Here is a 27,813-nt window from a genome sequence, read left to right as displayed (position 1 = left end):
TGGAATAAGAAAGCACATTTTACGCAGCTTTCAACTTCTTCAGCCTTACAATTAGAGTGAAACCTATAATCAACCAAGTATGATTTCAGGATTTGGGGTATGTGAAACCAGCTTCTTCTCACCCAGAAAATAGATTTCAGGATATAATTCGTACTGCTCACTGGTGCAATACATTTATTATGAACCAGCCTGTGCAGAGATATTTTAGGCAGTGTCTCTAGTTATTACTGAGAATGAGGGTTAAATGATATCAGTATCAGGACATATTGTTACTTGGTACTGAAGTATAGTTCTTCAGATAAGAACACAGTGAACACTATCACTGGGTGGATAAATAGTCCTTGAGGGCTTCAGTGGAAGCAAAGTAAATGGTGCTAAATTGTCAGGTCATTGTGCCCCAAAAGGCACCACTAAGCCTGACCATGACTTGAGCTACATGGACTCTTTGGAATAACACAAGTTTCTCAGAAATAGGTTCTTTGGTCTTTTAAGTGCCCTTAAATGAGTTCTAAGGTCAGTGACTGTGCAACAACGTCAAAACATGGTTCTCAAGGATGGGATGCTACTTGGCCAGCATGGAGCTGGTTCAGTCCACGTTTCTATTATTTTCCCAGTCATCTCATTAAAAACATCCATCCATACATCTCTTATCTAATTCATTCGCTCAATGGACGAGAGGATTGACACCATCACAAGGCAAACCCAGAGATCCTTGAGAGGGAGCGTTCACACATCATCCCAAGAGTTTCATCTTGTTTTTGCTTCTGAGAAATCATTTAAAGATTACTCCTCCCTTGGGGTCACTATCAGCTTTTTTTCACCAGAACTTTGTCTTCATGTAGCAAATTCTTTGTCAGTGCTGAAGTTGCTTTTCTCCCTCAGAGAAAAGAGCTGGATGTGTTGGATACAGTAGATCTGGTTAAAACAAAGCTTTAGTAATGTGCCATGCACTGTCCTCTTAGAAGTTTCTATTCAAGCAATATCACTGTGGGAAGTCACATTTTTCTTAAGAGAAAATTATTTTATTGCATTTTTTCTTCAATTTTTTGGATGCACTGCTTAAATAAGTTGACTGGATACAGAAATATTTAGGATTCTGCACCGAGTCATTTACATTAAAACAAACAATGTTTGCTCACAGTAAAGTTCAAGTGAACACTTTCACCTTTTGTAAGATAACGTTGCCTTATTTTAATCATTTAAAATCAAATGATTTAATGAGTATTTTAACATTTTGTTAATGCCAACATTTTGAATGCTACGTTAATAATAAAAACTGCAAATACTGGACAAATTACTTCATTTAATATCCATCCATCCAGCTTCTGTTTGTCCTTTTAAGGGGCGCTGGAGCCTATCCCAGCTGTCTTAGGGCGAGAGGCAGGGTACACCCTGGACAGGTCGCCGCATTCCCACCTATGGGCAATTTAGTGTTTCCAATTAACCTATCCCCACTAACTGTCTTTGGGCTGTGGGAGGAAGCCGGAGTACCGGGGGAGAACCCACGCAAACCACCGTGCCGCCAAAATACCAGACAAATTACTTAATTTAATATAATGTTCCAAAATGGCATCTATTTATTTTAAAGTAAGTTTGTTAAGTAAGTTAAGTATCTGAAAAGCAGTGAAAATTCACTTGTAACAACTAGAAATATCAACAGTCTTAAAAACACATGGGATAGTTCTAAAGTTATCAATATTTAAATTTTGAAATATTAAAGCAAAGAGAAGACTCAAATACCACATAATATTTAAAAAGTACTCTACATTAGTACAAAGCAGTGTGGCAGAAGTGAACAAAACATAATCTGCTGTACTTTAACTATATTTTGAAGACTGGCTGTAGCTTAACTACCTTCATATGTTGTTAGTGAGTCAAACAGTTTAGTTACTTTTTGACTTGTGGTTGTTACTCAGATTACTATCGGTTTTGCACTGTAATAAGAAACTACAGATTTTCACTAGTACTTTACATTCCCCATCCTTGAAACCCCTTTGACCATTCCCCTTCCATTTTTTCTTTAATCCTGACCGCTGTGCAGGAACGCCCCGGTCATGCATTCGTCACTGAGCCACTTGAACTTTGTGCAGTGGAAAAGGACAAGTGTTGCTCAGTGCTTACGCAGCATTAACGTCATCGTGTTTTAATGCCCCAGATCTCTCCCTGAGATCGCCGTGTCTTTAGTCTGCTCACATAAATACATGATGCTTGAACAGTTTCACTGATAAACTGAAAATGAAACGTCACATGTGAATTGTCAATTTAATTATTGTTTTTGTCATTCCTTTTTCTAGTTTTAGTTCAAACAGTATATCTCCTTAGTCATGTTTTGGTGTTCAACTACTCCCAGTGTGAACTACTTTGTAGCATCTCAGAAACAAGTTACTTTGATCCATGTATATTTAATATCACCATTACAGAATAAGAACATGATAGATGAAATGATATTTTTAAAATGTCTCATGCTGTTCAAAAAATATTTTCCAGCTTCATCCATCAAAGAATTACTTATTTCACCACATCAAGAAAGCCTTTATGATGTAGATGAAGACTTACTCGACATCAGGCAACGGTAATACGCCATCACAGATTGTCAGATTGTCTGCCTCAGTTTTACCTCAAATAATCTGTGCAGAAAAGGATCAAAGGAACCGTAACTGCCCTTTTATTGATTTTCCTCGCTAGGTGGACCAAACCCTCAGCTTCCCAACACATGCTTAAATTCTTTCGGCAAGCCGACCCTGAGACGAAGCACATTTCTAGGGCTGCAGAGGTTTTCCAAAAGACTCTTCGTGTCCTAAAGAAGAAAGTGAAACAGAGATATAATCAGGAGCTCACAACACCCGGTAGATTTCCTTTCTTTTAGTAAACTCTGTTTCACCTTGGATGGAACATTTAGAAAAGTTTTCATTACTACATTTTTAGTCAGACCACCTTTACTAGTTCTGTCATTGTAAAACAGTTTAACCGGCCACATATGATCAGCAACAGAATTTCAATAATGTTTGCTCAGATTTAAAAGTTTCGTAACAATCAGTCCAACTCTGCCTGCTTTGTTACTCTAGCTCAAGAACAACTGTTGTCATGGAAGCATTTGAAGCTGATTGCAGAGCTGTCAAAATGTCCTCCTACAAGTCCAGCCACCTGTCGGTACACCCATCTCTACAAGTATCGACTGATATCAGGACTCTGCAACAACAGGTAGTTAAAATGACATCTGAACAACCGTTTCCCCTAAATGAAAACTTCATTTCATATCCAATGTAAATTTTGTCTTAGCAAGCACATAATTAGGCCTCCAGGCAAAACTACAGTATGTCAGGATTAGAAAAGCCATTATCTGTTTTGATAGTTTCGATGCATACAGGTAGCAAATAAATGTATTGATAATCATCAGCATCATCTTAAACTTAATGAAATATATTTAGTTATGTTCACTTCACTGCATGCTGTTTTTAGTAAAGCTTTTCTCAAAGAATTAAAAAGAAAAACTTCCTGAACTAGTCAACATTCTTGAATATTTAAGTACCTGTCAAGTTTCAAATGTTGATTCATCAATAATTTGTATATTCATAATTTCTCATTATTTTTAATTACTGAAATGCAACACGAGCCACGATCTCTTCCTCACACAGGGGAACAGGTGAACCTGCTTCCCAAGCTAAGCCCCTTCAAAAACTTCAACTCCTCCACTGCCCACTTGAGTCCGACTTCAAAAGCATGTGAAAGCCTATAGTTTGCCCATTTTAAACACCCCACTTTACAGCTTTAAAGAGTATATTTTCTGCCTGGTGCAAGGCAGTCTTGCCCTCTGTGGATAAACTCACCCTTTAGAACCTTTGCACAGGGGTTATTAAAAAAAAAAAAAAAAAAACAACTCATCCATCTGCTCAGCTTCATTTCTGCTGACTGGACAGCTAAATAATGTTTGTGATTTTAATCCCTTTTGAGCAGTTTTGATGGACCTTTGTGGCAAATATGTTGTTTTCCCTCTGGTATCAAAGTAGAGCATGCTTAAGTAACTAACATGGATTTTTTTAATAATGGCCAAAAAAAAAAAAAAAAAAAAAGGGGGGGGGGGGGTGACCCCTTGTTACTTCACTTTCCAAAAGAGATTAGTGTCAAATGCTAGTTTTCAGTCTTAATGTTGTCATAATGTTAATTTTGTAAATTATGGTGCCCATACATGTATAGGAGGATGATAAAGGAGGGTATGTTTTGCCTATGAGCATTTATTATCATTTGGTTTCTCGGATCTTTCCTCGCTTGTGATGTCTAATTAAAAGTAGAAAATTCTCAAATCAAGAAGCTGGAACTATGAAATGTTTGTCAGCTGTCAGCTGATAAGTCATCTCGTGTGTAATGTGTGTGCCAGCTGTTGACGAGGAGGCAAAAGGCAACAAAAAAATAAATAAATACATGACAGGTTCTTGCAATCCTTTTTGGTTTTAAACAGTCATTTAAGAGTATAAAAATGATGCTGTTGCAATGATAAATCGAGACATAAGCACTAAGTCAATGTGCGGCACCGATGATGTTTCTCACAGGATCATAACGACAAACTAACCGTCAAAACAGATACTGTCATTTCTGTACATTTAATTTATATGAATGTACTGAATGCACCATTTTAAACCTTAATAATCCAGAAAACTGGATGTTGCTTTCAGTAAGGGGTTACACAGTTTTGCATGGCAGTATTTTTGGACACACTTCATGTTTCTCTTTGTCAGGCAAAATCCTCGCTGGGGAGCAGCCAACACTGCCTTGGTCAGATGGCTACCAGCTGAATACGAAGACGGGGAGAGCGAACCAAAAGGCTGGAACCCAGAACGGCTCCATAATGGATTCCAACTTCCCCCGGTAATCTACAAAATACCGGTCCAACAGACACAAAAGTCTTGGTGGATAAATTACAGAAATGTAGAAATGAAGCCGGCTCGCCCTGCAAAACCCTGAGTTAATGTAGCATTTCATTTATTTTTCCTCACCTGTTTCACAGCAGATAACGTCCACAGCAATTTAGGAAGAGCACAGGAGAGTGTAAGATGACATAGATTAGAACTGCATTTAAATATTGCATCTAGCGTATACACTACATCCATAACCTAAAAACAGTTGGTTTCTTATCATGTGGATAAACATAATTTCTTCCAAAAAAGCAGATGAAACCGTTTTGTTCACACTTGAATTCAATTTTAGTCCTAATTTATGCATTCATTACACAGAGTGAGGGCCTTTAGTTGGAGGACTCATCAAATATGCATCACTTGTATCCAGCCAACAGTTTACCACCATATCTGACTGCTGAAATTTACTACAGTGTTTCAGATAATAAATCAGAGTCCTAATATTCCATTTCTTATTGACTCACAGTGAGTGAACAACATCTTGATACTTAATGTGTTGCATTACTTGAGTACTACAAAATACAAATCCTGCTTTGTCTACAGGCCCGGACAGTCAGCAGGGAAATAATGACGAGTGCTTCTAAATGGAAAGATGATTCCTATTGTCAGCTGCTGGTGGACTGGGGCCAGTATATATCCCATGACATAACCCTGACGCCTCAAAGCACCAGCACTGATGGGTCAGATGTGGACTGTTTAAAAATGTGTGAAAATGTGCACCCGTGCTTTCCCATTAAGGTAAACAGAGAATCCATCATTTTCTTTATTTTTGTTGCTTGCACTTGTTCATGTAAAAAATAAAAATAAAAAATCCCTTTATCCTGGACCTTTGCACAATAGCAGCCCAGTGAATCCTGAGATAATCACATATTTAAATACATAAAATAACACACTAATAGGTTCATTGTAGTACTGCCCAAAAAACCCATTTACATTAAAAACAAACAAACTTTAAAATCTCTGTTGCTATGAACTCTCTGGTGGTGGTGATGGACAGAGCTGTGCATCCTTGTTTGAAAATTTCAAGAGCATGGTGTTAATGTTCTTGTCACCAAGCCTGTTTGTACTATAGGACCCTCTGTACTTGTATGACAGCTAGCTTTAAACTATGGAAAAAAATGGAAGCCATGGTAATCTGGAGACCGAGTGCATGAGAAAAATCTCACACCATGCATAGATGTTACAGCTAGCTAGATGACAAGCGGTCACCTGCCCAGAGTTATAGACTTCTCCAACTGCCTTTAGTTATTAGCAGGAGCCCAGTCAGTCCTTTTTAATGCCATCCTACTTTGCAGGTGACATCTGACAAAATGACACTACCTTTCACCCTGGGAGAAGGCGGCATTGCTTTATATTACATACGTTTACTTTTCCAAATGTGAACTGGGCCTTCAAAATTCCATGACAAAGACGACAACAAATACACTTGGTAGATCAGCAGTAGTTTAAAGTTTACCGGAAGCACTAAATGATCAGTAAATGATTCTATCCTCTCTGCAGATGAATGATGGTCTACAAGGCTGTACGCCATTTTTTCGCTCCACATCAGACTGCTTTGTCAATTTTCAGTCTGGTATAAGACAAGCCCTGCAGCGACAACAGCTCAATGCCATGACTTCATTCATTGATGCTTCTGCTGTCTACGGCCACAATCAAAAGCTGGAGAGCTTCCTTCGTGACCTTCCTGGCCGTAATGGAAAACTTGCTGTCAATGCCCAATTCAAAGATCCAAAAGGAAGGCCTTATCTCCCATTTGTAACCAAGCTGCCATCAGCCTGCCACCAAGATCTGCAAGGGGAAAGAGTTGAATGCTTCAGTGCAGGAGACAACCGGGTCAGCGAAGGTCTGCCTCTGACTTCTTTGCACACGCTGTGGCTCAGAGAACACAATCGAATTGCAGAGGCACTGAAACACATAAATGGTCACTGGAGCCCAGGGATGATATACCAAGAGACTCGTAAGATCATAGGTGCACTGCACCAGGTAAGTGACAACCAAACCCAACTGAATCAGATTTAAAAAGTGACACAAAAATTTCAGTTTCAGTTGACATTTCATGTAATTCATTGAACAAACTACTGAATTTAAGAGAAAGTATCCAAAATGTTAATTTACTAGCACCCAAGTAGGCACACAAAGGTAATTAGAGCAAAGTCTGCAATCTGTCATTTCAGAATAAAAGTTGCACATTTTGAAATGTAGCAGCAATCTGCAGCAGAAAGGCAAAAAAGCTTTCAGCACTGTAAACTCTGTATTTCCAGGTTGCATCACACTTATTCTCTTTCAAGTTTTCGCACTTTCAAGACTACTTTGCAAGTACTTGCGATGAGTCAGCATCTCCCATGCAAACTGCAGTTTACTGCAGTAATGTGCAAGTAACCAAAGCAGTCACAGGAAAGTTTGTGTCACAGCACCCTCTCTGTGACCAGATTCACCTGCCTTCACATGAGGTTGATAGTCAGCAGTTTCCAGCAGCCACTCGCCAACCGGTCAAGAAATACATTTTTCCTAGTTGACCAGTGGTTGCCAACCGTCTCCAGGCCTGTGTGACTTTTTATTTTGCCAATTTTGTTTTTATTATAAACATCTCAAGTAGGCTAATAGTGATTTTAGTCATTTAAAACTAAATCTAAAATTTGTCAAACCCCTGTCCCACCCTAAAGCTACTTTCAGTTTTGCATCCTTGGCCGCTCAAGGAAAACAAACATAATTCAATTTCTGCTATTTAATGTTTAACATTAACTGCCTAGTATTACCACAGAAGAAGCACTGTTTGCATTCACAGGCACGGTAACCTTTGAAAAAGCTTCAAAAAGGGTACTAGATCAAATTTGAGAGGGAGGGTTTAGAAATGAAAGAAATGCAGGTTGTGCACTAATCTGTGTGAAGGCAAGACAACTAAAGTTCTAATGGATTCACACGTAGTCCAGATTTTAGACTTTAAAATCTGGACATACCGTCCTCGATCACCAGCGCTGTTAAATAAGCGTAGCTACGACACTAGACGCAGAATATGACGAAAATAAAAGCTACTGTGATTCGCAGCTATAAAGCTTCTACCGAGTAACACAAATGATGCCTGAGGGGGAACAAACTAATCTAGCATTTATGAGCACAGTGATTTCAGAGTCTGCAGATGCGAGTGTGTCACAATTACATGGGCAAGCTGATATGAATGAGATGTATAAAAGAAAAGAAGCGATTCTTTTCATTTGAAGTTACTCGAGGTTATAGCAGCATTGACTGTATTGTGTCTGAAGCTGCTGTGCACATGGAAAACAAACTCTGGTATTTCTGTGATGCACAGAAATTGCAACACACGACATGTATGCTCTTGTGACAATCTACAAGTATAGAAACTTATAACCTATACACTTTTTAAAAATAAAAATCTTGTATCCCTAAAGGTGAGGCAGAAAAAGTGTCTTAGACAACATTGTCTCCATTTACTGTGTTTTTCATTTTAAACCTATCTGACATTAAAAAGTGACACTGTAGGTACAATAGCAGTATGGGTCTGTAGCAGTGAGACTAAAGGATGGTTCAGGGTCACCTGATACAGCCTCAACTATATGCTTCATCAAAAACAAAACCTTGATGTCTAATCTTAAAAATAGAGAGGGTGTGTGTCTCCTGAAACCAAACTGGGAGCTGGTTCCACAGGAGAGAGGTCTGAAAGCTGAAGGCTCTGCCTCCCAGTCTGCATTTAGTGAACCACAGTCTAATTCAGGGGTCCCCAATCCCAGTCCACGAGGGCTGGCGGGTCCCTGCAGGTTTTAGATCTCACCCTGGGTCAACACACCTGAATCACATGATTAGTTCATTACCAGGCCTCTGGAGAACTGCAAGACATGTTGAGAAGGTAAATTATCCATTTAAATCAACTGTGATGGATCAAGGACACATCTAAAACCTTCAGGGACACCGGCCCTCGTGGACTGGGATTGGGGACCCCTGGTCTAATTATTCAAGACCTTACTGAAGAAGTAACAAAAGCACAAACTAGATTTTCAACATCACTTAAAGAATTTTCTTTTTCACTGATCAGATAAAAGAAAGCAGTCCTGCATTGTTTTCAAGATGAATGTTGACTTCTCCCGATCAAAAATCACTCCAAGTTTCCTCACTGTGTTTCTGGTGGCAAAGGTAATCCCATCCCGAGTGCGTATCTTGTTAGACTCCATGTTTCTGAGACCTTTATAGCACAGTACAATAACTACAGTTTTGTCTACAGTTTGGAAAAAGAAAATTACGCGAGACATTTATGCCTTTAAGACGTGCCTGTATTTAAATTGATTTGTGTCATCTAGCTTCAGCGTTGTTAAGTCCCTGTAACAATAGCATTATTTCAATCAGTCTTTTGCAGTAGTATCTGAGGTTATTACTAACAGCTCCAAAGCAGCAACTACTCGATTTCCGAGGTCGAGAAATAAATTAAACTTGAGTTAGGGTTGATGAAGCGTGTGAGATCTTCAGCAATGTGGCTTTTTGTGCCGTTTACAGTAAGTGAAGATGGAGTTCTTGTTTTAGCACCATGTATAAGAATGACAGTTCCCTCTGCGAGCTGAGCGAGACATTATGAAGATAAACAGTGAAAAGCCTTCTCTATGGGGAAAGCTCTGCTGATTTAATGAATTCAGAAGTTGTCCGACCCTGACAGCTGCTGTTTTAAGTCTGATGACTGTGAGGATCAACCAGCCATGGAATTCCCTGCTTTGCTGTCATTGCTGGTGATGCTACAGTTTTCATATCTGAAACCTGCAACTCCTAAGCCCATAAATTGGTATAAATTGGCTGCAGGGAACCATTTTATCTTAAACACTGTTCACATTAATATTATACATATTTGCAAGTCTCTGCTTGTAGTCGCTAGAGACAGAACAACAGAAAATTATCATGTGAATCACTTTCATTTTTTTTCCAGTCAACACCTTTACCCAGCAGTTGTTTTAAAGCTTCCTCTAAGAATCTTGCCCAGCACCAAACAGCTAAGAAACATAGCTACCATTAATTTGTGCAGAAACATGCCCCCAAATAATTACTGTTAATTATCTGCCTGATTTCATATTGGAAACTGACGTATCCACTGAACTGGTCAGTGTATTTGTAGCACCGTGTCCCTCCAGTCCACAGAAACAGCCAGTAAATGCAAGCAGCTACATTTCCTCAGTTTTGCTCCAAGCAAAACACGAGTCTGTTCTTTCTTTGTAGGTTCTTGATAATCAAGTAACAGATGGCATCACAGCTATGATGGCGCTCTCATTTTATTTATTTTTATGTGTCTTTATTATCCAATAGATACGCTTTTTACTACTGCTAAAGATGAGATCACACATTTTGTGGCTGGCCAGGCTTCAGAGCTTAGCAGAAACTGTTACCATCTCAGTGGTGTTGGGTGCAGGCACGTTGTGCACTACAATGACTGATTGGACTATTCCTTTCAGCTTCAGGCAGAGGGCGATTAATGATGAAGGAAGCGTGTGTACATTCTTCATGAAAAATAATGAAGAAAATGTTTTATGATTGAATGCAAAGGATTTGTTGCTTATACCGAAGGGGAGCGGTGACCCTGGCGCTATCTTACAGTTTCCCCAAACATTTTATTAGCAAGGGGAAAATAAGTCAGATTTTGTGTGCTGACATTTGACTACAGCAGTGGATTAGAAACTAGTATTTTCAGGTGACTCAGGGACAATGCTAGGGGAAAGAGATTTACAATATTAAAAAGAGATGGCCTAAGGTGGAAGGGTTCTTTAAATAATTTGGGAGGGTGAAGCATAAAAGGCAGGTAAAGGATTTACATACTGAAGCTATGACCATGACCAGCTTGGAAAATCCCTGTATTGGAAGCAGAGTGAAAAGTGAGGGACTATCTAGTCTGACCAGCCTGCAAACCAGCAGAATGTAATGTTATCTATTTTAACAAAAGGGGGAGAAAAAAAAGAAAAGAATTAAAGTAGTACAGAAGGGGGGGGGGAGTAAGAGAATTCAAAACTAAACTACAAGCACTTTTTAATACATGAAAGATTTGTTGACTGTTTTTAGCAAGGCCTGCAGACTAGGAGATCTGTTTTTTCAGATGTAGAAAATGTAATCCCACAAGCACTGGGAAAGTATGAGGCTTGACAGCAACAGCTTGATACTGATGGAGTAACTTTGAAGTAATTAAGAGCGACTGAGTAAATACCTGGTATGATGGTTTACTACTTGATGTAAACTGATGTTGGAGCAACCAGTGATGAATTAATGTTTGATTAATGTTCTTAGTGTTTGAATCAGAGAACGTACTTGTGAAGAAAGGTAGGATGAGATCATTATGAATTAATCATTGTCCAAATGAGTCACCATTACAGTATCTCCCAGCTCTAGTAAATATCATCATCTACCATCTAGTCCCGGATTAGGAGTCGCTAAGTTGTGATCGAATAATTATTTAAAGTGAAAGGAAACATGTAAAGGAAAATTCATACAGACTTCAGGGGATCAGGCTGCTTTTACACTCGACTGTATAATGCATGTATGAAATGCATGAAAGCCCAAAGTTCAGAAGATGGACTACAACATATGCATTTTTCCTTACAGCAACAGTTTTACCAGTTGTCCTCAAATATCACTTCATTCCAGAGATTGGACTAAAAAATGCAACATATGCCAGAAATAATAAACTAAAAACAATATGCTTATTTTTCATGATCTAATGCAACTCCATTCTCCTTTCCTTGTTTAAGATTTCTACAAACAATGTAAAATTATTTAGATCAATCACCTACCTCAGCTGATCTGAAGGGACATCAGAAGTGCAGAGGGAAGGTGAGCTGACACTCTGAGAAGGGAGACGGCGTTGTACACACAGGAGGGTGACTGTGGTAGTGGACATGTGTGGGGGAAAATCACACAGCTGAACTGAATCTAACTGATGAGACAAGGGAAGCAAAACTGAACATAACAGAAGGGAGACTATCAAAATAAAACAGGAAGTAACAGAATGCAGGAATGCATACTTGAAAAAAAGATAGTGAGTGAAATGACTTTATACAGAAGACAGAGCACAAAGATGAGACTAGAACAGACAGGATACGAAGGGAACGAAAGTCGTCAAATAAGGAACTGAAGAAAAGTTGAAGTCAGAATCACCAGGAGAAAATATTCTCAAAGGACTAAATAGAGAACTGCAAGAGATAAGACTCAGGACCATGAAATAGATGAACTTCGATCAGTTAGTACACTGTATATTCTGGATTTATTAACCACTACTTTCTTCATGCAAGGCAGCAACTGGACAAGTAGCAGATTTTATTACAGCAGCATCACGTTGGGTTTAACAGGATATTTTTGAAAATGGAAAACATATCAGCAGGTTATGGCATGAAACAGAAAACATGCTTATATTTAAGATTGACATGATCTGCCCCACTTCGTTTTGTTCACTGTTTTCATGAATTACAGCAGTAATTATCTGCTTTCATTTCATAGGAAGGATAGTCCAGTGAATCTTTTGGTAAAAGATGTAATAAAGACCCACCTTTCCTTATTATTTAGAGATTTTGACCAGCTTTTAATTGTGAAACTTTCCTAAGAAAATCTGACTATTCGTAGACATTCTCAGTTTTCAGTAACTGGTGAAGTTTATCAAGTTTTCAGTCTAATGAGTTGTTAATTAGAGGAAAAAAACATGTTTTCTTTTTTCCACAGTAGACATTTTCTGTGGAGCCAACAGGGAAAAAACACAGATGAAACTAATTTTGTTAACAGTGACTCATTTCCATTAAGTGTGAGCTCTTGTATGCAAAATAAAAATCCTGGAACTTGATGTAGGCGTCATTAACGTTGTCAATCACAGATCAGGTGAGAAAGAAAACAACCAAAATAAACAGATAGGAACTAAACAGGGTCACTCGAGATGCATTTTATAAGGCAAGAGTGTTTGAAAAACCATTCAGTAGCACTTGTCTAAACAACTTACGGTACCTGCCACAGATATTAACTTCTAATTCTTAATAATAATTGAGGCATACATAGCAGCGCAACTGAGAAGGATCTTTAATATCAGGACTGATATGTCTTCCTGTAATGTGGAAGTTTGCTGTAATTGTGTCCCTCTGGGGGGAAAAGCATCTAAATGCAGTCCTTTCAGCAGCTATCAGCTCCTTGTTGTGGTTTTCGGTCCATATGGTTGAATCCCAACAGCTCTCACGAAGCCCTCCACCCCCTCCACCCCACTTTTAAATCCTCCTGCAGCTGTTCCCGACAAACAAGCTCACACGGGGTGAGTATTTTTTAGAATGCTGTTTTCATTTTGCATTATTCTTGACAAGCTACTGTAAAAGCACAACTTTAATGCTTTAAATTATGCACTACATCAGTAATTGCTAACAGAAAAACCCACTTTCAGGCCAAAGGTAGGTAGCAATTAGGCTGGGAAGTGTTTTAAGGCGGATGCCAGGAGATGCATACCTGCAGACATAGTATGTTTCTGTGGCTTACACTGTTTATGTCAGAGTTATCAATCCAAAAATATTGGTCAGTTGCCCCCTCCATTCTAACTGTACTGGAATACTAATTTAAAAAATCTAATTTAACTTATCTGCATAAAAATGGAGATTTGTTTTCTTCTGGTTGGACATCAACAGGAATGCGAGCAAATATGTTATGGATGTTTACATTTTTTGACCGTGTGGCTCTCGTACTGCATTGCTCCTCCTACATCGGGTATGCTACAACACTAACAGAGACTGGGTGTGTTTAAAGTATATACAGAAAACATTTCTTTGAAGATTACACATTTTAGCATGGACATAAAAATCAAAGCCAGAAATGCTCACAACGTACTCTAATTAGAAGAAAACACTTAAATAGGTCACCATATGGAAACAACTTAATGAACAGCTTTACACCCGAGTCAGCAAAAAAAAGGTTTGTGTTATTATTTTGTATCATTAAATATTCCCATGTACTAAAAAAGTAACATAAAATCTGCAGCTCAGGCTGTGAGTGAAAACAGTGGGGAGCAGGCAGGTGAAACTATCCGTACTTTGTTTCCAGTAGACTGTTTGTGGGCAGCCACTTGAAAACATCACTCTACAAGACTTGCAGAACAAACAGACTGAAAGGTCAGAAGCCATTTCAATACAGAGAGAAAGTCTATTATTTGCAGGAAACAGGAAATGATCAGCTAACAACATCTGGTTTCATTCTGACTTCAATCACAGTGCACAGTTGTGAAGGGCTTTTGCTTTTCCCGAAGTGTAGAGGCAATATCATTATGTTCTATTTAGTTGTAAAGTGGGAGAGACATAGCGGGAGAATTATTGTTAAAAAGAAAGGAGAAAAAAAACGATACAGTTTGAAGGGCCAGACCTGCTTCGCCTAAAGTGCTTCAGTCCATTAAGTAAGAGCTTCAGCTGTTGAACAGCATCACATTTATGAGCTTCATTATCTGAAAATTCAATTCAACTGCAAATCATACAGCGTGCAATAACAATTAGAAAATAATTCTGTGAATTTACTTGTTATTTTATTAAAGGAGCTCTTTTAAAATTCCGTACTGCACTTTTATTAAGGTTTGGGGCTTTCTCCAAGCCAGAAAAATCAAAGGCCGTCCCAAGATAGCCTGGCTTTTAACCCCTAGTACAGTATGGATTACATTTCCAGGAGCCTTCTTCTTATAATGCAGCTGGGTGAATTAGAAGGTGAGGAATACATTTCAAGCAAAAAAAAAAAAAAGCCTGGCATGTTGTAAAGGAGATAAAATGAAGTGTGTGAAAGGTTGAACACAAGCACAAGCTCATTAAATGGAATACTAAACCCAACACTCATCAGACACAACATGAAAACCACCTGCATAAGACTGTATACGTGGCCTTCATGCTGCTAAAACAGCTTTGACCCACTGAGGCCTGGAAATGAGATCCATTAAGGGTGGTCCTTTGCAACCTGTGAATTGTAAAGTGGGCCCTCTGTGGATTGAGGGTTCAAAACTTGGGATATTTTCTGTTTTTTAAGTAATTATTTAGCAGTTTTGTGATGTATCTGCATGTGTCTGCAATGGGAGGCTGCTGGAGTCACCATGGAATGAGTAAACGGTTTGCATCAGTGTTTATGTGAGTAGTTTTAGCAGCAGAACATTCCAGTTTAATATGATGATGAAGTTTATTAACGTCCCTTGTTGATAGTTTTAATGTAATGGCTGATCAGCCTGTCTGATCTGTAACTGGTGGACTGCAATAGTCTAATATATGGTTCTGGTTACTATCCTGTAATATGTGACTCACTGGGCTCCTGTACTTGGTAGATACTTCAGTTTCTTGTCTTGAACCTGAGGAAAGTTTTTTTTTTTCTCACTTTTCGGTCATGCTCAAAACCTCTTTGAATTGTTTTTCCAGGAGCCAAATTCCAGATGTGATGTAAAAAATCTTATATGAATTTGAGCTGATTTTGTGTCAGTTGTCACTGTGACTTTTCTCTGACTTTTCTTTTTTCCTCCTGTTTCCTCCTCTTGCTAAACTCTGTAGTGGTGAAGGTTGTGTGGGCCACATGAACCCTGAGGGGAATACCTGGTTTTTCCATCTTTCCCATTGTGCTCTAATCATTTCATCTACAAAATGTGCATAAAATCCAAATTAGTTATTTTACTGTGTGTGGTTCCAGTGCTTCCTTTTGCAATAAATAACTAACTAACTCAAAAATGATGGACGATATCTCACTAATGTATGTGTTTTTGTGTGTGTGGGGTTGCACCCTTGTGACATGAGTCAAGATTCGGGTGCTGAAGTGAGGCATTTATAAATAGTGATGAGGACAGATGAAATTCTCTGCAGTAAACCGTGAGGAAACAAGTGTGCAATCACAGCCAGGGTTATTATACAAGTAGACATTTCACTGGTAATCCTACAGGGATTCCTTTAGCTGTATGTATATACACATTCACAGATATCATTTCAGGCATTCAAAGAGGATATTTTGTATTTATTTGTAAAGTATGCTTCTATTCAAACTCAGTATAGACTTTAGAATTTGGTGATACACATATAAAATCTTTTGCGCTTTTTCCCTTTTTCTGATGTCCATCCATTTTCTTTTTTGATTCCCAGATCATAACCTTAAGAGACTATGCTCCAAAAATTATTGGCCCAGAGTCCTTCAAACATTACATTGGTCCCTACAGGGGGTACGATCCATCTGTGGACCCCTCTATCGCCAACGTGTTCGCCACAGCCGCATTCAGGTTCGGCCATGCTACCATCTCCCCAGTCCTCTGCAGACTGAATGAGAGCTTCCAGGAGGATGAGCGCTTCCCCCACTTGAGACTGCACAATACTTTATTCAGTCCATGGAGAATAGTCAAAGAAGGTCAGTGCACTCGTATGAGAATGGAAACCAATAACACATCCTGCAAGCACAGTAAACACACCGAAAGAAAGGAAGAGGAAGAAGAAAAATACTCTTTTTAGGTCAGCTCCAGAATCAGCTGCATACATGCAGTTTAAAAAAATTTACACAAGCAGGATCGGAATTTTTGTTTTCTATAAAAAACCCAGAAAATGAGCGATACAGTGTGCACCCATTCACAGGAAGAATAATCTATCGTACAGGCTGTAGGGACCCTTTTTTTATTCATTGCCACTTCATGTTTTAACCTATTCTTTAATTTGACCAGAACATCAAGGTTATACATTTTTCAGCAGAACATTTTGGTATTGTGACCATTATGATCAAACTAACTGAAAACCCAAACAGCAGCAAAGGGACACATGTATTAGTGAGTAGTGTCAAGTTTCCACTTGGACGTTTGGTCCAGCCGTGTAGCTTAGCTTTGCAACGTTTGCATATATTTTGTTTTGCCACATTTCTTTTATTCACTGTTTTCCTCAATATTAAATAACAGCAAGAAGATTGTAAATCATTCTGATGATTGTGATGGGTTATATGAGAGAGCAATTGTATGTTTGTTAAGTCTTTAAATCTGAAAAAGAATAATATGCTTTGTCTAAATTATTAAGTAAAATATTGCAACCAGCTTCTTTTCTAAGCCTACAACAATTATATTCATTCCCACCTGTATTCATGACCACTGGGGAATGTGGGTTCAGTGTTCATACTTGGATTAGAGCTCTCAAATTCTTCAGAAAATATGTTGTTTTCTAGCCACTAAATACTTCAGTGGTCAGCTTATTCAGGTTGAGGCTGTGTATACTTGTTTTTTCAGAGTTTTTTGCCTGCTGGGAATGAAAATGATACATTGAGTCTCAACAAAATCAGAAATGCCACGCACAGTCTTTCTGCTGTTCTTTCATGTCTGCATGCTACTCTGGCTTTCTCCAGTATCCCCCCCCAAAAATGCATAAGGTTAGGTTAACGACTGATTCTACATTGGTTGTAGATATGAGTCAGCGCATGACTCTCTGTGTTGATGCTGCAACAGACTGGCACCCCACCTCTTGCCCCCGTGATAGCTGGAATAGGCTCGACATGTAGCTCCCTTGTGATGTTGAAGTGGATAACCTGAAGTGGATGGATGGATGGATGGATGAACAACTGTGACACACTCACCTTTTATCATATCCTAAAGATCAGAATTTCTGGGTCTGCTTACAAAAGTTTGAGGTGTTTTCATTTTTACTTTAAAATACTTTTCACTGTATTTCCATACAGGCTTATAACTGTGTGCAAAGTGTGAAAAACACATCCATAATAATTAGAACACTTACTTGGCTGAAATTCACATTGAAGATCATGTTGTCTGGCATGTGCAGACAGCCTCCAGCATTCCTGTACCATGCTTTTGGAAATACTGTTACAACCACATATGCTATATGGTGTGCAATTTTATCCTGGAAGTCAAACATTCTGTTGTGTTTCAAACTAGCTCAAATTTTGTGTGAAGGATCAATTTCCAAACCTAGATTGAGCACATCAGGTGAGTAGTGAGATCAAGAGTATGCTTGTTTTTTGTTTTTTTCTTTCCCTTAGTCTTCATCAGGCTGTGCACCATAAATTCATCTCCCAGGGTGGGAATGCCGGTATCAAATTTGACTGTTATGTCCTGAGGGAGAGCATTCAGAAGAAATGATCTGAACTGCAGTGCTTGCCAGAAGGACATCTCATGCTGGCTCAGAGCTAACTGAAAACACAGGACGTTTTTTTTTTTTTTGCCCACACCAACAGAATCTTCGCTCACCACCTGGACCACTCGTCAGATTTGGCTCTCTGCAACTTAGTCCACTTCTTGAAAATGAAAAACAAGTTGATGGGTCACTGTTTGGACACACTGGAAGAGAGCCAGCGTGTATCACGGATGGAGCTTGATGCACTGACAGAATGCGACTGCGAAAAGTGTCATTTTTTCCCCACAGTGGCTCTGCGATCTACCTCCACTTGCCATCGCCATTCCATACGTCATCATTCATCGTCTTTTGAAGCAGTTAACACGATCTTTCATGTTGTCAGAACGTTCCAATTGGTTCTCATGAATCTCATTTGATATTTTGTAATATAAAAATAATGAGACATATTTCATCCACTTTAAAACTCCAACATCCATTTTTGAAATAAAAAACAAACACAAAACAAATAGCAATATATTATAATATTCATACTATATTATATTATGGTCAATTCACAATAATATTTATAGTACATTAAAACCATACTGCACAAAAACCTATTAACAGCAATTCACTGACCCAGAAAACCTTGTGTTGCTTTTTCTTACTGGGACCCATAGTGAGCGTCTCCACTGTGATGCTCACTATGGGTGCGTCTCAGCAGAAAGGCTGAGATGACATTTCTCAGCCTTTCTGCTGAGAAATGTCATCTGGGTAGATTGACTTTGTGGATCCTATTATTTTTACTGCCCTGACCCCAGGACATTGTACAATAAAATGTGGTCTACTTAGCTCTTCACCAGCTGGGCTCACATTTAAATGGATTATGCTACCTCAAATATTATCTTGACACCAGTTGGGATGTTTTGCTGACCTCCAGTGGCTGAAGCTGTTACCTTGCTGTGTTCAGTTGCCTTACAACTGAAAACCATGTTTATTACTTTTATAAAACTGTATAAAAATGTATTGTCATGATAACTAGCATATTCATCCTCAACAGTCCATTCATTCTATTTGCTGAAAAGAAATGTTTGGACAATGGAGGGCCCCTGGGAAGTACCAAATCCAAGCCCGGGAGTGATTTCTGAGCAGCAACAATGAAAGCATCCAGTCCAGAGAAAACAGTACCTTCCAACCATATGTTGTTTTTCTTGTCATTGTAGTCAACCCCTGGATTATAGTCGGGCTGTATTCCAAAAAAAAAATGAATGAGGTTTTCGCAGTTTAATAACATTGCAATATATTATCTTTTTAATAGAGAAAAAAAAACAAAAAAGAAATACAAAGTCACAGTCTTAACAGCAACCCACAACAGCACATGAACTATAAATAATAATTAATACTAATGACTCTGGAAAAATAAGTAATAGGCTTTTGTTTCTAGGGGGGATTGAACCAGTCCTGAGAGGCGTAATTGGATCTGCAGCGTCAGCTGTTAGCGCAGACATGCTGTTGGCTGATGAAGTAACAGAGAGGCTAGTGGTCCTTGATACACTGAAGCAGATGGACCTGGCTGCGCTGAACCTGCAGAGAGGACGAGATCACGGCCTCCCAGGTAAGATCTTGGCTGAGAGTCAGATCTGTCATTCAAATGCCATTAGATTATCCTCGTCAAATCAAAGCGACAGTAACCACTCCACGCCCTGTTTAAAAAAACAAACAAAAAAAACCACATCATTTGTCCTTCCCTTTGTCAACAAACTGTGTTTCTTAGTGACCATTGACAAACCATTGACATATTTAATGGGTGGTCATTAATATGAGTACTCTGTTGTTGCTTCCTGGTTCCTTACCGTGTCGACAATAAGGAATGAGCAGTGCTGTAATAAATTACTTTTTAGCTTGGAGCTATGTAGTCCCACAAGGACGAAGTAGATATAGGAGTGAAATTTTAAAACTAACAATACAAGAACAACATGAATTTTGGTATTTGTTTAAAAAGAAAAAGAAAAGAAGTGATCTGGCAAACAATCCTGCTTTTCTTGATTTGTTATTATAAAGCTGACGGATGAGTCATAAAGCCTGATAAGCACAAAAACATTATCTACGCTGATCCAAATCAAACACATCACTCCCCTGAGCATCCCAGAGCATTTCACACTGATTCTGGGACGCTATTTGTGTTCATTTAAAGGAATAATAACACAGTATGGGAATTTAATTTATTTAATCTCTCACCAAGCATGCAAACAACATGATCAGTGACTGATGTTGTCCTTTCTCCTCATTTCTGCGTTTTCTCTTCTTACCGTCTCTCCTGACACCAGGAGAATAAAAACCAAGGCAATCATAAAGCTCTATATCACCGGAAACACCTGTGCATTATTTACCCAAGCTTTCATGCCCAAGCCAGCTCTGCCTTCTGCTCCTGTCAATGATCTTGTTTCAGTTCTAAAGTTTTGACTGTATTAATGCCATTGCTCCCACAAAGATCAAAGTTATCCCTGAAAAGAAAAAAAGGCACCATGGAGGAACGCCAAGCTGGTAAAAGCTCAAAAAAGAGAGCAGACAGGCAGAACGCAGGTGGTGGAAAACAAAACTTCACGTTCATTATGACATGTATAAAAAAGACTGCAGCTATAGCTTGAAAGTTAAGTCCCTTTTTTTCTGAGATTGGTAATCTATATAACACACACACCTTAATGCATGAAATAGCTGTGCATCTTTTTTAAAGTTGACAGTCTGTGAGGATGTATTCATATACACTGGTGAAAATAACTATTTGAATTTGTAAGTTTGCCCACTTAGAAAAGAAAGAAATGAACTGTCTCTAATTTTATGGTAGCTCTATTTTAATGGAGAGAATCATTGAATGAAATAAGCATTTAATCCCCAAACAAAACATGACTTACTCTACTACTTTGTGGAGAAACCCTTGTTGGCAAGCACTGCAGTGAACCCTTTGTTGTACTTTGCCACCATTTTTTTTACACAACTCGAAAGACGAAAGACACTCTGTAAAACTTTTAGGTTTCTTTGCTTCTGTTTGGCAACTCAAAGCTTCAGCTTCTTCCATAGGATTGTGTTCTAATAAAGTGAAGGAGGTTCTTGTCGATAATTATATGGTACATGGACCTGTCCACTGAAGCAGCAGAAAAACAACCCCAAAGCATAATGTTCCCGACTTTGTGCTTGATTGTGTGGGTGGTGCTCTTTGAGTCATACTCTCTTACGTCAAACGGGTCGAATTGATTACAAAGAGCTCAATTTTAATTTATCTGACCAAAGCACTTTTTCCCAAGCCTTCTCTGTTCACTGGCAAACAGACAAACTTAAGATGGGCGTGTAGATATGGCTTCTTGAGCAGGGGGACCTTGTCAGCAGTGCCTTATCGGTGGTGTTCTTGGTGGTGACGGTGGTCCCAACTGCTTTCAGATTATGAACAAGCTCCTCCTGTGTAGTTTTGGGCTGATCCACCACCATCCTCAAAATTATGAGACAAGACCTTGCACGGAGTTCCAGATTAAGGTCTGTCGATGGCTGTTTTATATTTCTTCCATTTCCAAACAACTCCACCAACAGTTGTCACCTTCCCACCAAGCTTTTTGATGGTCTTGTAGCTTTGTGAGCATTTCTCTAAGTGAGCAAACTTGCAGATTCAAATAATCCCCTCACAAGAGGAGTCATGAGAAAGAAAGAAAAAAAAAAAAAACAGAATATCCCAAGAAAACTGCAATATAGAAAGTAGCACTATGAAAGAATCCTATACAGCCAGGTGTGTTTGAAGCATTAGTGCAGAATGATAGATGAGTTCAATACTGTCATAGCAGCTAGAGTCAGATTTAGGTTATTGTGTGCAGTTCTGTTCAGATCCCTTCATGTCTTAAGGGAAGTAAATGAGAGTATGGTGAGTCGGGTTAGGGTGGAAAGAGTGGATTTGAGCTCCTGATTTTTTTATTCTTAATGTCATGCCAAATTTCCACAGCCATTGCTAAATATGAAGAATGGTCACCTCTACTCAACAGGGGACACATCTACTATAATCACATGGGTGCCAGAAGGAAAAAAAAAAGCAAAAAGTGTGGCATCCAGGCTGTGGTTGCACACTTTGTGTATGGGGAAGAACTGTAGGGTGAGCTGTAATCAGCAAAAATGATCTTTTGATTCATTTTCCAGGTGAGAGAGCACTATCTGCATAGCTGTAGAGATCTGTTAGGGCTGCATATATACTGTAGGGAAGAACTTGCATGAGTTTTTAGTCTTCTTTTATGCTGCTTGTTTTACAGCAGAGTACTCTGTACTCTGCACCAATTTGATGGTCCAATTTAAAGTCACTGTCCACAGCAGCCCAGCAGTGGTTGATTGTGATAAGCACACGTTAAGCAGGATCCACCCATCCATGAATGAACCAGTCTACAGTAGCTGTCATAGGGAGAGAGGCGGGGTACATCCTGGATAGGTCGCCAGTCACTGGCTTCCTGCATCTTGAGTTAATAAATAATTAAATCAGATAGGCAGTTTAATAATCATATCAATCAAGTGGATTTTACTTGCCCTGCAGTCTGGCATTTCTTCCAGCTTCCATGATCACACGAACTCAGGAAATCAGAAAGTAATATCACCTGATTCTCTCACCTGCACTCTACATGCTTCCCTTTTTTCTTTTCATTTGTTTTTGTCACAGTACTTTTCTTTAACATTTAGCAATGATGTTAAAGCTATAGAATGGGAAGCGAGCATCAACTTAGTTCCATTTTTACATGACAGGAAATCTCAAAGGGAAAATGACTGAAAATATGCACAGACTGATTCTCCTGGAACACAATCTGTTATTCACTTAAAATACAACGTCTGTACTTGAGGGGGAAAAAAGTGCTTTGCGATAACTTGAAAAGGGACTAAGATGAAAGTGAGAACAAATAATTTAAAAGGTATTAATTGCTTCACAAGTAATGTTTGACAAAATGGAAATTTAGCTATTCTTTTCAACATTTTCAACAGTTGATCTGTATATGACATGTTCTCAAAGTTATCTGGTTATTTCATATTTCATGCCTTTGAAAAGAAACTGAATGCTAATTTTGTGATATAATGCTGCATGAGAATATATTTAAAGCTGTAAAAAGTGCTGGTTTAGATTCACAGAGCACCTATGCCTGCAGCAGGAAAGCCTGTGGCATTCGTGCTCACTCATAGGTCAACGTTTTTCTATTTTTTGCAATGCATTCTATTGACTTTCCATGCAAGTTTAATCTTTTTTTTACTGTACTTAAATCTTTTGAAGCATTTTGAATTGCCTTGTGTCTGAAAGGTGCCAAAACCTTGCATTGCCTAGTTTAACTCCACTGACTTTACACATGAGACTCTTGGGAATTGTTATTACCAATGTGAAAAAAGCTTTTTGCAGTTCCAGTGCAGCTGTGCTAAATCTCATATCCAAGGACCATGCCTTTTCCCTGGAACTTTTAGTAAAACGGTTATCAAGGCTATCTTTATCACTCTCTTTATTTTTATCTTTATATGTCTTTAACTTCTAGTCAATGACATATACAGCATTAATGTAAGCAAAAGCTTTTTTAAAAAATATAAAAAAAATACGATATAAGAAAGACAGACTTTAGTTTTAAATCAATGGGTTGTTTTCATTTGGTCAAGATCACATTTTTGTGTCAGAGAAATCAGAGAAAAGATGCTAGAGTGAGCTCTAGCAGTTCTGCTGAATGGATTTTATTTGGACAGCTGGCGTTCCATTTCTTCCTGGTTCTAGCTAAGCTTTAATAGCTTCCTGTATGTAGTCTTCATAAAGAGAACTCTTGACAAGACATCCAAATTTAAATGAATATATTCACTTTCAAATGACACTGTGCTAAAATTCCTTTTCAGGATACAATGATTGGAGGGAATTCTGTGGATTGCAGCGCATTAAGACATTGGATGATTTGTCACTGGCCGTGGGAGACTCCAGGGTTGCTAAGAGAATACTTGACCTATACAAACATCCCGACAACATCGATGTATATCCAGGAGGACTTGTTGAAAGGCTTTTGCCTGGCTCAAGAACTGGTCCTCTCTTTGCTTGCCTGATTGGAAGGCAGATGAAAGTGCTCCGTGATGGTGACAGGTACATAAGATTTGTCTAGGTTGAACATTCAAATGAAATCAAGGCTTCAGTGAAATTTGTGTATTTTTCATTTTCAGGTTTTGGTGGGAAGCTGATGGTGTGTTTACCCAGCAACAGAAGGAGGAACTTTTAAAATTTTCTCTATCCCATCTGATCTGTGATAATAGCGACATAGGAGAAGTTCCTCTTGATCCTTTCAGATTGGGGAAGTATCCATATCATTATGTCTCCTGTGATCAGATACCCTCAATGAATTTGGAAGCTTGGAAAGAGGAAATGGGCGAAGGTCAGCCTGTGAAATTTTTGGCGAATCTTTCGCCTATTATTTAAAAAATCATTGCCTTAAATTGGTTTCCTTTTTTCTGCCACATATTAACGAGAAAAATTTACCCAATTCCAGACTTAAAACGGTGTGGCCTTCCTAAACAGATCAACAATGGAGATTATATCTTGTCCTCTACATCTCGCCAACTGGTTGCTCTATACTCTTGTTACCATGGTTTCACATTAAAGGGTGCCGCCGTCATAGTTTGCATGGGCAATCGATGGTGTAATCAACCTCCACAATGTAAAAGGTATGTAAACTATTTATGAACTATCTACTTGATGTTTACCTGCAGTACTTTATGTGAGGGATTCACATTGAAACATACTTTATAATGCAGATCCACCTTTGTAGGATTTGGTTGAGCACCACAGACATTCCCCATTTTGCAGGGTGTATATGCTTGTGCAGAACTACTGTCTGAGTGGAGCTTTACTGCTATCTGCTGGTACTAAAGGAGAGTGAAGTGTTTTAGCAGAGTTTCTTCATAGTTTGTGCCATTTGCTAAAGATCACTGACTCAATACGCTTGTAAGCCTATACACACTTATTATTATGTTAAAAGTATAATCAGGTAATTACAAATAACAGGTGTTTAAAAATGACCTTGCGAACACTGCCTCTTTCAGGCTGTCACAGTAAACAAAATGTTTTCTCATTTTTTGTAAATCCGGTCAGTGTTTTGTTTTTTTTGTCTGTTTTTTAAAAAAGAAACAAACAAAAAAACTTTCCTTCATGTTTTCAGGTATTTGTGGGAACACTATAAGAGAATTACTCACCACTAATAAAAACTTGGCAAGCACGTTTTTTCTGTTCTGAAATCTTGTCTGTGCAGTTCGTAATTCTAGGAAGACAATTAAAATATTTGTATGTTTTTTCTATGAACACATTAGTTTAATGTTGGGAAAATGTTTGTGTTTCTCAGAAGATGTTCTTACTATAAAATACGCAATAAGATACCATTACGAGAACTCCGTCAACATTAAACCTCAATGATCAAAAGGATTAATTTGATTGGAGGTTTACACTGATAGATTGTCAGTGTCAAAATGTAGGTGGGTCTCTCACTGTTATGTTAGCAATCTTAAACATTCAGGTTGTTCTCGCTTAGCTCATTTTTATTAAGCTGTTCTATAAGTGTATTCATGCATTATTGACATAAAAAATGATGAATGGTTTCAGGTTGGTTTCCTTTTAAGTTGGCAACAGCTGATATCAAATAAACTTGGCTCCAATGACTCTTTCAAATAAAACCAACCTGTGAACAGATGTATAATAGTAGAATTTTGCCTGATCCCTTATAATTATATCAATATAGACCATTTAAAAATATACACACTTATTATTATGCATGTAAATAGCATAAAACATTCTCATTTACATGAAGTCAGACTTATTAGGAAAATCTGAGTTACAGGAAAACTGTAGGATAAGTGACAGAACCCAAAACGCAAACAGGGTTTTTGTGATTTAAACTTATACTTCTGGTTTTTATATTTAGTGAATCCGAGGTCAGCAGCTCATTAATGTAGCCCAACAATTTTTTTTCACAATATGTTGGGCTACATTTCTGCCCTCCAATTCAAATAAGGTGACTTCAGATTACAAACAAAACCAAACTAAACTGGTGGCTATAATGACTATAGTGCTAAACTTGAACCTTTAAAACAAGACTCCACAAAGTAATGGGGAACATCCCAATGGCTCTGTCAATCATTAATAGATTGGCTGTTTCAATGTCACATTTTGAACCCTGTACTGGTGTTAAGTTAACCAGTTGCTATCTGCTAATTTTTACAAGACTATGTTTTAGGCGTACAGTTTCTCCCCTAACGCTAAATAAAAGTACTTTTCCTATTTCTCATTTATTAGTTTTCTTTTGTATATGTCTCATTTAAATATTTCAGATCATCAAACACATTTTTATATCAGACAATGCTAACGCGAGTAAATACAAAATGATTTAAATGTTGACTTCATTGATTAGGAGAAAAAAGGCTGTCCAAACCTACCAGGCACTGTGTGAAAAAGTAAATGACCAGCTAGTTAAATCACGAATCAACTGTGATTAACAATGTTTTTTAGAAAGCTGCATTAAGTTTCACTTGCCACACCTACACCTGACAACTGCCAGACCTGGTAAACCAAGAAATCTTTTAAATAGAACAAAATGCAATATATCATTCCACGATCTGAAGAAACTTAAAAACAGGTGAGAAATAAAATCACTGACATCTATCAGTCTGGAAAGGGTTACAAGACTTATTACTCCAAGAGTGCATTGATAACTTATCCATCAGGTCCCAAAAAAAACCCCAGGAAAACATCTAAAGAACTGCAGGCTCACTTATCTTAGTTAAGTTCAGTGTTCCTGATACAACAAAACAAAAAAGAGACTCAAAAATGGCATCCATGAGCAGAACCAGGTAATAAGTTTAGGGGGCAATTACTTTTTCACATATGGCCAGGTACGTTTGGAAACATTTTTCACTTAATAAATTACATCTTCACTTAAAAGCTGCATTTTATTTTTATTTGAGTTACTTTTATCTAATATTAAAAACTTCCAAACAAATATAAAGTAAGAAATCAGTACAGAAGGATACTGTGTCACTGCGCTGTATTGCCTTGCATGTTAAACAAATGCTTTAACTAAAGTGGCTACGGGTGGGCTTAGGTCAAGTACAATAAACATCATCTCAATTTAATCTTAAGCTAGCTTTACTCTAATCAAGGCAATGTGAATTTGATTTAATATGATTAAATCGATTAACATGACGAGATTTAAAACACAAGATGCAAAATAATAAAGTACAGAACTTCTCCAAAGCAGTAATAGTGAGCGTCTTAATGCACGAGTTCCTGGACAAAATTTCACATTGTGTTTGTCGACACTTGAGAGTCTGTCGATCTACTGAAAGAAATATTGCCTGTCATATTTTTCATAATTGTCAAGAAAGCGAACAATGCCATATGAGTTTCAGTTTACTCTGGTAAGTTGGGTGTGCACAGTAAAACAACACTTGTCTGTCTTAAAGTTATGCTAGCAGGGGTGTTTGCGTTTTGATTGACTGCAGTGATTTGGTTTCAATATTATTCTGTGAGACAATAAAAATAACACCATGCTTTTGTTTTCCTTTACAGGGAATCACCCCTAAGATGTTAGCGATGCAACAGAACGGAAAATGCTACATGAGTTTATAATCAAGTTCACATGACATTATTGATTTTTCTTTGATTTTATTATCTGCAACATTTAACTTTGGAAAAAAATACTAATATTTATGTACTTATATATGTAAACATTTCTCTTCATGCATGGGATTTTTAATTTTTATTTCACAAAAGGTAAGAAAAAAAGTAAATTCTTGTATAGCACTGTGATAATAAACGTCCACGCACACAGCGTTACACC

General features: G+C 38.1%; 1 protein-coding gene across 1 annotated transcript; it reads left to right on the top strand.

Moving 5' to 3' along the window:
- The first annotated feature begins 667 nt into the window (after positions 1 to 667).
- On the top strand, positions 668 to 27,813 carry tpo (thyroid peroxidase). Its single transcript, XM_084915558.1, has 12 exons — positions 668 to 696; positions 2,686 to 2,846; positions 3,066 to 3,201; positions 4,734 to 4,863; positions 5,454 to 5,648; positions 6,411 to 6,893; positions 16,001 to 16,259; positions 19,398 to 19,568; positions 23,837 to 24,074; positions 24,152 to 24,360; positions 24,475 to 24,649; positions 27,543 to 27,813. Exons 1-12 carry the CDS (start codon positions 668 to 670, stop codon positions 27,562 to 27,564), a joined length of 2,208 nt encoding a protein of 735 aa, XP_084771684.1. The 3' UTR covers positions 27,565 to 27,813.

Source organism: Perissodus microlepis, chromosome 19 (genome assembly GCF_051167445.1).
Source record: "Perissodus microlepis isolate ML-2025 ecotype Zambia chromosome 19, ASM5116744v1, whole genome shotgun sequence".
Lineage (NCBI taxonomy): Eukaryota > Metazoa > Chordata > Actinopteri > Cichliformes > Cichlidae > Perissodus > Perissodus microlepis.
The sequence above is the reverse complement of the archived record's forward strand: the minus strand, read 5'-3'. Positions and strand labels throughout refer to the sequence as shown.

Coding starts and splice junctions, on each gene's coding strand:
- tpo (XM_084915558.1), top strand. CDS start 668: ATGGACGAGAGGATTGACACCATCACAAG. Junction 5,649..6,410: donor ACCCGTGCTTTCCCATTAAG/GTAAACAGAGAA, acceptor TCCTCTCTGCAG/ATGAATGATGGTCTACAAGG. Junction 19,569..23,836: donor ACGAGATCACGGCCTCCCAG/GTAAGATCTTGG, acceptor ATTCCTTTTCAG/GATACAATGATTGGAGGGAA.